This window comes from Pelophylax lessonae (assembly GCF_965119305.1).
Source record: "Pelophylax lessonae genome assembly, chromosome: 3".
NCBI lineage: Eukaryota > Metazoa > Chordata > Amphibia > Anura > Ranidae > Pelophylax > Pelophylax lessonae.
The window spans coordinates 144900372-144912967 of NC_138770.1; the positions used below are offsets into that span (position 1 = coordinate 144900372).

At 42.8% G+C, this 12596-nt stretch overlaps 1 protein-coding gene across 2 annotated transcripts in view; it reads right to left on the bottom strand.

Moving 5' to 3' along the window:
• Positions 1-12596, bottom strand: part of HPCAL1 (hippocalcin like 1) — a 342211-nt gene that overhangs the window by 6649 nt on the left and 322966 nt on the right. For both annotated transcript variants that reach the window (XM_082249028.1, XM_082249027.1), the window contains exon 5: positions 11121-11226. In XM_082249028.1, the coding sequence (XP_082105154.1) occupies positions 11121-11226 (106 nt within the window). The remainder of the gene's footprint in view (positions 1-11120; positions 11227-12596) is intronic.

The following is a 12596-nucleotide window of genomic DNA, read 5'->3' on the forward strand; positions in this document are numbered from 1 at the left end:
GCAGAGGATTGAATACTTTTTTCCCCTCATTGTATATGTTTTTTGCTTTTTAGTGCATCACATCAGCCCTCCTTTCAAAAATCCCAGGAAGAGAATTCCAAATCTTGGTAGAAAATGCTCTTGTACTGAGCTTGTCATCTTGTGAGGTTTGAGCTAAAATCGTTATTCCCTGGGATCTTTCCAGAAAAATCGTGATGCCATCATTTGCAGTGCAGACGCCGGCGGTAAGGAAGATATTTTTAATTACCTTATTGCTTACGGTCGACTTTAAAGCCATCTCTGGACAAAAAAAAAAAAACCCTCTCCCCACCCTTCTTTCACCCATTCAGCTTTTTTTCCCTTTCTCTTCTAAAGCAATTTTATACTTGCCCCCAATTCCATGTCCCTCACTGATGCAGTTTCCAGGTGTGGTGGACCGGTAATCCAGCAGCACATGCACCTTTGCCAGCTGGTACCCTCTTACTGGCATCATCACTGTAGGCTCCTTTCTGAATCATAAGAGAACCCCACTGCTGAAAAGCCAATAGGAAGTCTCCAAGAGAAACCTAACACTGCCCACATGACAAAGAAGGACCATGCCTTTTGTGTATGGAAGAAGATAGAAGACTTAGGACTAGAAAATCACATGGACATAGAATTTGGTGAGGCCATTTTGCTTTAGCCTGTGTATCTATGCTGCCCCCTACAGGAGGTAGGACACTAGGCAGATAAAGAATCTGGCTATGCCTATAGGCAGTCCCAGGGGGGTATACTCCCTCTCTTTGCTATAGGTACTCAATTTAGTTACAGTGCCAGAAAAATTACAACTCCACAGAGGGGTGGGTGCTGTGTCTGTCAAAGAACATCAGAGAAATGGACTTTATGGTGAAAAATCCCATTTTCTCTTTTGCTCATTGACGGACACAGCTCCTGATCTGTATAACCATTGGGACGACTCAAAGCAGTTTTAAACATGAGGGGTGGTAAAAGCAAAAAAATTCCCAAGGCTAAACAGTAGCCAACAGGGCAAAAGGAGCGAAAGTGTGCACTGATGACCAGATGGCTGCCTTGCAAACCTGCGTCATTGACGCCAGATGATGGAAGGCCCAGGAGGCATTAAGCACCCGAGTAGTGTGAGCCTTGACGGAAAGGAGGAACCTGACCCATGATGAAATAGGCCTGAATAACTGTCTACGTAAAACAAAAAACCCGGGGAAACCACAAGGGGGTACCCAGAAAAAGTAGTTGTTAAAGGAGAACCATCAATGGTGTAAGATGCAAACAAGTTTATTAATTGAAAAAAATCTAATTACAAAATTCAGTGTAAAATATTCCACCCAGACACCACATGTATACCACACAGACAAGGTTGTCTAGGTTAGCACATTAAAAAAGGGCCCCATTGACTCTCTCTCACATTCCACTGATTAGCCTCTTATATATTCTTATTTGATAGTTAGATGTTTGGGGAAATCATACAAATATTCCAAATCAGGGTGTACACCTTATAATATGGAACCGTTTCCCCAAATACTAGGAATCCAAGAGCAAAAAGGATGGAGGTACCAAAAGGGATGATATCAACAATAAAAAAAGCCCATAGCCAGTCTTTAAATGGTGAAAAAAGTAATGGGTAAATTGCCTCCAACTGAATAGGAAATGGTCGCAGAGGAAGCAGACAACCCTTTTCAAGGCCCACCCGTGAGCACAAATAGTGAGTCTGACTTCCTTAAAGACTCCTTAGCTGCCAAGTACACCCTAATTGCCCAGGCCACATCCAAGGCATGCAAGGCAATTTCCTTTGGATATTTAGGCCTAGGACACTGGGAAGGCAACACAATGTCTTCATAAAAATGAAAATCAGAGATAACCTTTGGTGGAATGATGGACAGGGGCGAAGCGCCTCATATCAGTGAATCACCAGGTAAGGTGACCAACAGGATAACGCCACCAGTTCCGACACCCTGCACGCAGAGGAAATAGGCACCAAAAAAGCCACCTTCTGAGACAATGTAAGCAAGGGAATCTCCCAAACATTCTCAAAGGGAGGCTTTGGGAGGACCGAAAGCACCAAATTGAGGTCCCAAGGTGGCAACGGAGACCGCACTGGAGGAGCCAAATGTCAAACACCCTGAAGAAAGGTACGCACCCGGGAGTGTGTGGCCAAGGGTCGTTGGAAGAAGACCGGCAAAGCCGACACCTGGCCCTTGATGGAACTCAAGGCCAATTTGTGTTAAACCCCCCATTGAAGGAAGGTCAAGAACCGAGCCACGAGAAGGAGCGAGGATGAACTTCAAGAAACTCACACCATGTAATGTACGTCTTCCACGTACGATGGTAGATCTTCCTAGAAGTAGATTTCCAAGCTTGTTAACAGCTTAGGAATCACCGACTTCGATAAACCTCCTATCCTTCAGCAACAGGCACCTGCAGCCACCAGGATAATATGCAATCCAAGTGTGGCGATCGGGAAGTGAATAGATCTTGGAGTCAGCACCAGGGGATGAGGAGATGAGGAGGGGCTCCCACCGCCAAAATCGCCACCTACTATGCTCCACTGTCATGGCCTCCGCTATGTTCAATGGCAAACCACCGCAAAATTTCCGCCGCACTACACAAACATGGCTGCCGTGCATAGATACACAGGCTAAAGCAAAATGGTGGCACCAAGAGGCACCACAAGTCCTCCAGGGACCCAGGAGGGATCCCTAGGCTATAAGGACAGGCCCAGGCAGGACGGGGTCAAACAGGTACAACCCCCCCCCCCACACAGCTGATTGTCTGGTCAGCAGCGGTGCACCCCCCTGGCTCCCATTGCCAGCATAGCACCCTGCCCCCAACCCAGGAGGTGGACCAGAGCACCCAAACAGCCCCAGCATATGTGGAGGTGGGGGGGGGTAGGATGGGGGACAGATGAAAGGGGTGTCTGATGGGAAGGAGGGGAACTCAGGGGTCCGACCATCCCAAGGAAAGGCCCACATCCACCCCAAAACCCTCCAGGGGGAGGGGGACAGCTACTCACCATATCAGGAACCAGGTGGGCACCGCTCCAGACAGCAGACCTGGCCATCGAAATGGGGGGCTGTCAGCCAGGAGGAACGCTGCGACTCGGGCTGAGACCCGGTCGAATGCGATCCTCGTGAGGCATTTAACTTGCAGGCCAGCCCCCGTTTAGTGGGGCTATGTCGCAGCCGACCTAGAGCGGAGCTGAGGTCTGAGTGCGCTCGCTGGCCAGACTGGGGTGACCACTGGATCTAGATTATACAGCCCGTCGCCCAGTCCTGCAGTTGATTGTAGAAAAACCAGGACAAAAAAGTTCTATTCAAAAAGAAAAAAAATTGCCAGGACCAGACATCCCAGCAAGGAACTAGGTCCTTACTTCTGACTAGGCAGAAAAAAAACTGAGCAGAGAATAAACATAAATAAAAATAAAAAAGTTCCTTTGGTTCAAAGGTGAGGGTTCCTTTTCAGTCATGGGATTGGTGCTCTCTAGACTGCCCTTTATAATCCTACACTAAAGCTGGCCATGTACGGTTCAAATCTCAGCACGTTCAGAAGGGACTGGCCGAGATTTGAATTATTGATTATACCAAAGCCGATCCATCAACTGCTATAGCCGCTAGTAATAATCTTTGTGTGTTCTCCCTGCGCCATCCCAACCACACCCCCCCCCGGCAATAATCACTGTGCATTCTCCTTGCAACCCACACCCCGCTAGCAATAATCACTGTGGGTTCTCCTTGCGACCCCCCTCCCCAGGAGAACATAAGCTCCGTGGTAAGGATTCCCCCATTGCCCCATAACACTTAATGACTCAAGCGATTTTCTTTCCTGCAACCCCCCTGGCTGCAGGAAAGAAAATCACGCCATCCGTGGTCGCCTTTATCTTTGTTTTGCTTTATTTATTTTTTAGATAAACTAGTGATAGGAAGAGATAAGGACAATACTGTGGGCACAGCATAAAACAAAAAATTATTCTTAATTAAGCTTTTTTTTTTTTTTACTTATTGGGGTCTCCTTGTAAATTTTGTTTACCCAAGATTCAGTCATTTTTCAGTTTTGATTCATGTGGAAAAATGTGTGAACTTTGTGTGAATCTTGGATAAAAACCTTTAACAACAGACCCCTTTATGTTATGTTTTATGGGTTTATTGTCAGTGAAAGGATTCACAAAAGAACAGCCCTATATAAAGAACACTCCTATTACAGCTGTCATACAGCCAGTACCTTTTTCTTTAATATATGTCAAGAGCTGCAGTGTCGGGTCCTCGCCAAAATGACATGTCATTATCTTACAAATAATAGCCTATTTCTATGGCAACATGCTTATGAAGATCCAAAGAAGATAAAATGGCAAAAAATATAATTACAGGAAGCCACTTCTGCTGTAGATGTTTGTAATTGCAACTCTAATTTCTCTAGTAAAGTAACTGGAACGTCGCTTGCAGCGTTCCTGGAACATGACTAACAAGCCTCTTTTGAGCTGCCTTTTAAAATGCATCACAAAGCTGAAGGGCAGCTGATGTTCAATGTGGCTGATTTCATAGGCACTAAATGTACTGTACTGTCTAGAACTGAGCAAAATATACATGGCCAATCACCAACAATTAGCTCCAATGTGTAAATGATTGGGAAACTGCTACTGTTGTCAAAAAAGGCAAGAACTGGTTGGGTTCTCTGTTCTTTATACTGGGAATTATAACCACAAACGCCTGAAGCACTGAAGGTCTGTTGAAACCTAAAGCTTTATGCCACAATTGATATTTGGTTTAATTTAATTGGGCTCTTCTTTCTTTTATTAAGGTATTGTGTGCATGCTGTCTTCGTCCACCATATTAAGAAAGTTGACCACCAAACTCTAAACTTTAGCCTAAGCCTAGATAAAAGTACTCTGTTGTGTTTAAAAGAAAAAAAAGAAGGGCTGCAGCCACTTAGTAAGGAAAAAGAAAACCTGTCATTGCAAACATTGAGGCTGCTTCCGGGACTCTACCTTCAGAGTAAACCTGTGCTTTGTCAATACAGAGCAAACCAAATTTTTTTTCCTTAACCACTTTACCCCCAGCCACTGTGCTGCTACTGCGGCACAGTGGCTCGTTCCCGTCCAGCGACGTAGACCTACGTCGCTGGACTCCTCCCCCTGTAGGCGGCGCTCGCGCGCCGGCGGAGGCGCGCTCCCGCTGTTTTCATTCACAGCGGGAGTCGGGCCAGGGGAGGAGCGGCGGCGATCGCCGCTGCTCTGCCCCGATCGTCGGGGAATCGAGTGAGGAGATCCGCCCGCCTGTGTAAACAGAGCGGGCGGATCTCCTAAGTGACAGGGACTGACAGATCGGAGTGTTCAGCATAGCTGAACATCCGATCTGTCCTTCTGTCACTCAGTCACCTCCCCCCCCACACGTCAGTAAGCACCAGGCATACATTAACCCCTCCCTCTCCAATAAAATTAACCCCTTCACTGCCAGTGTCATTTTTACAGTAACAGTGCATATATATATATAGCAGTGATTACTGCAGTAATGTCACTGGTACCCCCAAAAGTGTCAAAAATGTCAGTCAAGGGTCCGATCTGTCCACCGCAATGTCGCAGTCACGCAAAAAAAAAAATCGCAGATCGCCGCCATTACTCGTTAAAAAAAAAAAAAAAAACACCAAAAATGACAGAAATCTTTCCCTTAGTTAGTAAACGCAATAACTTTTGCGCAAACCAATCAAAATACGCTTATCGTGATTTTTTTTACCAAACATATGTAGCAGAAAACAAATTGGCCAAAAATTAAAAAAAAAATGGGGGGAATTTCATATAAAAAATGTTAAAAATATTGTTATTTTTTCAAAATAAACGCTCTTTTTTTGTTTATAGCGCAAAAAGTAAAAATCGCACAGGTGATCAAATACCACCAAAAGAAAGCTCTATTTGTGGGGAAAAAAGGACTTAAATTTCGTTTGGGTACGGCGTCGCACGACCGCGCAATTGTCAGTTAAAGGCGCACAGCGTCGAATCGCAAAAAGTGGCCTGGACGTAAGACAGCAAAATCCTCCGGTGGTAAAGTGGTTAACAGCCCTCCCCTCCACAGTGTATACTTACCTTCCTTTTACTTCCCTTCCGGTCCATTCAGCCATTAAAACCATGAAAAGGAGAGAAATGGATGAAATATACAATACACAAGAAAGAGGTTATAAAAGAGTCAGCTGGGACAAGAAGGAACTTCTACCACCCAGCAACTGAGGGACTATAACCTACAACTCTCATTGCTGATGTACAGTTAGGTCCATGAATATTTGGACACAGGCACAATTTTAGTTTTTTTTTTTCTTTTTTCTTCAGGTATTTACCAAAACATATTCAAGCTATAACTACAGTTGTGTTCAAAATTATTCAACCCCCAATGCTGTAAAGGGTTTTAGGGAATTTAGTGTACATTTGTAATTGTATTCAGAATGAAATCCTACAAGGACTTCTTAAAGAACCATATGCAACTAAAATGACATCAATTGGTTTTGTAATACAGTAGTAAATGTTTCTTTTGTGAATTCTTCATTGACACAATTATTATTCAACCCCTTAAAGACTACCACTCTGAAGAACAGAGGTTCATTGAAGTGTTTTCAATCAGGTATTGAAAACACCTGTGGATGTCAGGGAGCAGCAATAAAGCCCAATAAGCACCAATTAGGCAGCTTTAAAATTACTGTGATACTCAGCTCCTTCTAGACATTTACTGGTGTGGTTACAAACATGGTGAAGTCAAGAGAATGGTCCAGGAAGACAAGAGAAGAGGTCATTACTCTTCACAGGAAGGGCAATGGCTATAAGAAGATTGCAAAGATGTTAAACATACCAAGAGACACCATAGGAAGCATCATTCGCAAATTCAAGGCAAAGGGCACTGTTAAAACGCTACCTGGTCGTGGCAGAAAGAAGATGCTGACTTGACTGCTGTGCGCTACCTGAATCGTAGAGTGGAGAAAAGTCCCTGTGTGACTGCTGAGGAACTGAGAAAAGATTTGTCAGATGTGGGTACTGAAGTTTCTGCTCAGACAATACGGCGCACACTGCGTAATGAAGGCCTCCATGCCAGAACTCCCAGGCGCACCCCCTTGCTGTCTCCAAAGAATAAGAAGAGTCGACTGCAGTATGCCAAAAGTCATGTGGACAAACCACAGAAGTTTTGGGATAGTGTTCTGTGGACTGATAAAACAAAATTAGAACTGTTTGGGCCCATGGATCAACGCTATGTTTGGAGGAGGAAGAACAAGGCCTATGAAGAAAAGAACACCTTGCCTACTGTGAAGCATGGCGGGGGGTCAATCATGCTTTGGGACTGTTTTGCTTCTGCAGGTACAGGGAAGCTTCAGCGTGTGCAAGGTACCATTAATTCTCTTCAGTACCAGGAGATATTGGATGACAATGTGATGCAGTCCGTCACAAACCTGAGGCTTGGGAGACGTTGGACCTTTCAACAGGACAATGATCCCAAGCATACCTCCAAGTCCACTAGAGCATGGTTGCAAATTGAAGGCTGGAACATTTTGGAGTGGCCATCACAGTCACCAGACTTAAATCCGATTGAGAACCTCTGGTGGGACTTAAAGAAAGCAGTTGCAGTGCACAAGCCTAAGAATGTGACTGAACTGGAGGCTTTTGCCCATGACGAATGGGCGAAGATACCCGTAGATCGCTGCAAGACACTTGTGTCAAGCTATGCTTCACGTTTAAAAGCTGTTATAACTGTAAAAGGATGTTGTAGTAAGCACTAAGATTGAATGTCACTTGGGGGTTGAATAAAACTGATAATGATGTGAGCACAGAAAAGACATTTGTGGTTATTTCATTATAAATGTTATGTTATATTTGTCTGACCTACAAGTGCCTCTTTGATTTAATTGTAAGCAGGATGACTGAATGATCAAAATCAATGTCAAACTGGCCAAAACAATCAATTTCAGTGGGGGTTGAATAATTTTGAACACAACTGTATATGATGATATGGGCTGAAACTGCACACTCTCAGGTTTAATTTGAGGGTATATACATCCAAATTGGAGGAAGGGTTTAGGAATTAAACCAAATAGCCACCCCCCTTTTTCAATGGACCCAAAGTAATTGGACAATTAAATCAAAAGCCTTTTCATGGCCAGGTGTGGGCTACATTTTTATTATTGCTTAATCAATTAAGCAGGTAAAAGGCTGTAGTTGATTCTAAGTGTTATATTTGCATTTGGAATCTATTGCTGTGAACCTACATCATGCATTCAAAGGAGCTGTCCATGCAAGTGAAACAGGCCAAGGTCAGGTAAGGCTTCAAAAAGAAACAAATCTATTAGAGAGATAGCAGCAACATTAAGAGTGGCCAAATCAACAGTTTGGTACATTCTGAGGAAAGAAGAACGCATCGGTGAGCTCAGCAACATAAGAAGGCCTGTTCGTCCATGGAAGACAACACTGGTGGATGATCACAGGATCCTCTCTATGGTAAAGAAAAACCCATTCACAACATCCAGACAAGTGAAGGACACTCTCCAGGAGGTAACCAGGTGAATCATTGTCAAAGTCTACAATCAAGAGAAGACATCACGAGAACAAATACAGAGTTCACCACAAGGTGTAAACCATTCATAAGCCTGAAAAGCCATATTAGACTTGGCAAAAAAACATCTAAAAATACCAGACCAGTTCTGGAAAAGCATTCTTTGGACGGATGAAACTAAGATTACCCTGTACCAGAATGACGGAAAGAACAAAGTGTGGCGAAGGCTTGGAATAGCTCATGATCCAAAGCACACAACATCATCTGTATAACATGGTGGAGGCAGTGTTATGGCATGGGCATGCATTGCTTCCAGTGGCACTGGGTCATTGGTGTTTTTTGATGATGAAACAAAAGCAGCCAGAGGAATTCTGCAGTGTTTAGAGATACAGTATCTCACAAAAGTGAGTACACCCCTCGCATTTTTGTAAATATATTATATCTTTTCATGTGACAACACTGAAGAAATGACACTTTGCTAAAATGTAAAGTATTGAGTGTACGGCTTGTATAACAGTGTAAATTTGCTGTCCTCTCAAAATAACTCAACATACAGCCATTAATGTCAAAACCGCTGGCAACAAAAGTGAGTACATCCCTAAGTGAAAATGTCCAAATTGGGCCCAAAGTGTCAATATTTTGTGTGGCCACCATTATTTTCCAGCACTGTCTTAACCCTCTTGGGCATGGAGTTCACCAGAGCTTCACAAGTTGCCACTGGAGTCCTCTTCCACTCCTCCATGACATTATGGAGCTGGTGGATGTTAGAGACCTTGCGCTCCTCCACCTTATATTTGAGGATGCCCCACAAATGCTCAATAGGGTTTAGGTCTGCAGACATGCTTGGCCAGTCCATCACTTTTACCCTCAGCTTCTTTAGCAAGGCAGTGGTCACCTTGGAGGTGTTTTTGGGGTTCTTATGTTGTAATACTGCCCTGTGGCCCAGTCTCCGAAGGGAGGGGATCATGCTCTGCTTCAGTATGTCACAGTACATGTTGGCATGCATGGTTCCCTCAATGAACTGTAGCTTCCCAGTATCGGCAGCATACATGCAGCCCCAGACCATGACACTCCCACCACCATGCTTGACTGAAGGCAATACCACACTTGCCTTTGTACTTCTCACCTGGTTGCCGCCACACATGCTTGAGACCATCTGAACCAAATACGTTTATCTTGGTCTCATCAGACCACAGGACATGGTTCCAGTAATCCATGTCCTTAGTCTGCCTGTCTTCAGCAAACAGTTTGCGGGCTTTCTTGTGCATCATCTTTAGAAGAGGCTTCTTTCTGGGATGACAGCAATGCAGACCAATTTGATGCAGTGTGTGGCGTATGGTCTGAGCACTGACAGGCTGACCCCCCCACCCCATTCATCCTCTGCAGCAATGCTGGCAGCACTCATACGTCTATTTCACAAAGACAACCTCTGGATATGACGCTGAGCATGTGCACTCAACTTCTTTGGTCGACCATGGAGATGCCTGTTCTGAGTGGAACCTGTCCTGTTAAACTGCTGTATGGTCTTGGCCATCGCTCTGCAGCTCAGTTTTAGGGTCTTGGCAACCTTCTTATAGCCTAGGCCATCTTTATGTAGTGCAACAATTCTTTGCCTTGAGGTGCCATGTTGAACTTCCAGTGACCAGTATGAGAGAGTGATCACACCAAATTTAACACACCTGCTCCCCATTCACACCTGAGACCTTGTAACACTAACCAGTCACATAATACTGGGGAGGTAAAATGGCTAATTGGGTCCAATTTGGGCATTTTCACTTAGGGGTGTACTCACTTGTGTTGCCAGCGGTTTAGACATAAATGGCTGTGTGTTGAGTTATTTTGAGCCCAGATTCAGCCAAATGCAGCAAAGTTGATTGGACGCTGCTTCATAGCACAGATGAACAATTATCTAAAACATGCTGTAAAATTAACCCAGGAGCTTTTGACGGAAAAGAAGTGGAAAATTCAATGCAATGGCTGAATCAATCACCTGATCTCAACCCAATTGTTCATGCATTTCACCTGCTGAGGCCAAAACTAAAGGCAGAAAGACCCACAAAGAGCAACTGAAGGCAGCTGCAGTTAGAGCCTGGCAAAGCATCAGAATAGAAGAAACCCAGTTTTTGGTAATGTCCATGGGTTCAAGACTTAATGCAGTCATTGCCAGTAAAGAATTCTCAACAAAATATTAAAAATGAACATTTATGATTATATTCATTCGTTCAATTACATTTGAGCTGCTAAAAATGGGGGATGCAGTTCCTAAAATTTGTACTTGATATTTATGTTCAACCCCTTGAATTAAAGCTGAAAGTCTGCACTTCAAATTAATTTGGACTGTTCCATTTTACCATTTGTTACCATTTACCATTTGTTTCTGGTGGCATACACTGCCAAAAGGATGAAAATTGTGCCCGTGTCCAAATACAGACCTTACTGCATATCTTTAGACCTGAGGAAAGAAAGTTTGTCACCTTAGTTATAACAACCAGATTCTTCCATTTTGTAAACCTGCACTACAGAAATGTCAGTATAAATCTGGAATCATTGCCTCCATTCCTTTGGAACAGCACTATAATTTTGGTTTGAATTCAGAATAGGATGTGCACATCATACCATCATTATTTGTGTCCATCTGCTTAAAGATTTTGTCTGTTCTCTTCTCTGGTGTAGATTCGTCTTCTGGCATTTTCATCACAGATGACACCATCTTGTATATTGCCTGCAAAGAAAACAAAATATTTGGATGAAATTAAAAAGGTTGCTACATGTTTAAAAGCTATATGAATTTCTTGACTGAATGTATTTTAAGGTGCTCAGAAGTTTGTAGAAAGGATATGGGTATAGATTTGCCTCATAGTACTTTTAATGTGAAGCACTTTCTGAAGAATAGGTTTTCAGTAACGTGTAACTGTAGCCAATCAAACATTTACATAATCCTAAAAAGTGGTAAATGAGCTGTAAAACAAGCCCTTAATGACCTGTATCTACAGGCACAGTGGAGGCATTCATCCTCATAATTTACAGCAGAGGCACTAAAATCTTGCTCTCTGCAGCTCAGTGTAGCACATAAAACTGTAAGGTGGAAAGAGCAACATCCTTTCCCTTCCCCCTGTGCAAAAAAAGTGCTTTGTTGGTCAGCAATTCACCTATATTAAAATTCATTGAACACTTTCAAATGTTTTTGTTATCTTAACTAGGTAAAAAACACATAATATCCAAAATGAGAGTGGGATATATATATATAATATATATATATATATATATATATATATATATATATATATATATATATATATATATATATATATATATATATATATATATATAGTTTTCTCATAGGTAATGCTAGTACTCAGACTACAGAGCTTGCACATTAGCCTGTGCAATGATATATGGCATGCCTCATGTTTGAACGCAAACAAAAATAGCTGACAAAGGAATCTAAAGATTTCCTCTACTATAGGTAGCATGTATAGAGCAATAAATGACACTATCAAACTTCAGTATGTGGTCAATGAACAACTTGTGCAGGTGAAAAACAAAAGATGCAGGTCGGAAAGTTTACAAGGCCTTTAACCACTTCAGCTCTGGAATGTTTTACCCCCTTAATGACCAGGCCATTTTTTGCGTTACGGCACTGCGTTGCGGCACATCGTTGCTTTAACTGACAATTGCGTGGTTGTGCAACGTAGTACCTAAATAAAATTGATGTCCTTTTTCTCCCACAAATAGAGCTGTCTTTTGGTTGTCTTTGGTTTTTATTTTTTGCACTACAAAACAAAAAAACCCAAAAATTTTGAAAAAAATAAAAAATAATATGTTTTACTTTCTGCTATAAAAACATATCTAATAAGAAAAAAAAAAAATCACATTTCAGTTTAGGCCAATTTGTATTCTGGTAAAAAAAAAAAAAACTATGGGATAGATTTATGGACTGCGACATTGCAGCGGACAAATCTGACACTAAGTGACACTTTTTGGGGACCAGTGACACCAATACAGTGATCAGTGCTAAAAAAAATGCACTAGTATTGTACAAAAGGTACTGGCAGGGTGTCAGGTCACCTGTGGCCAGGTGACAACTGCACC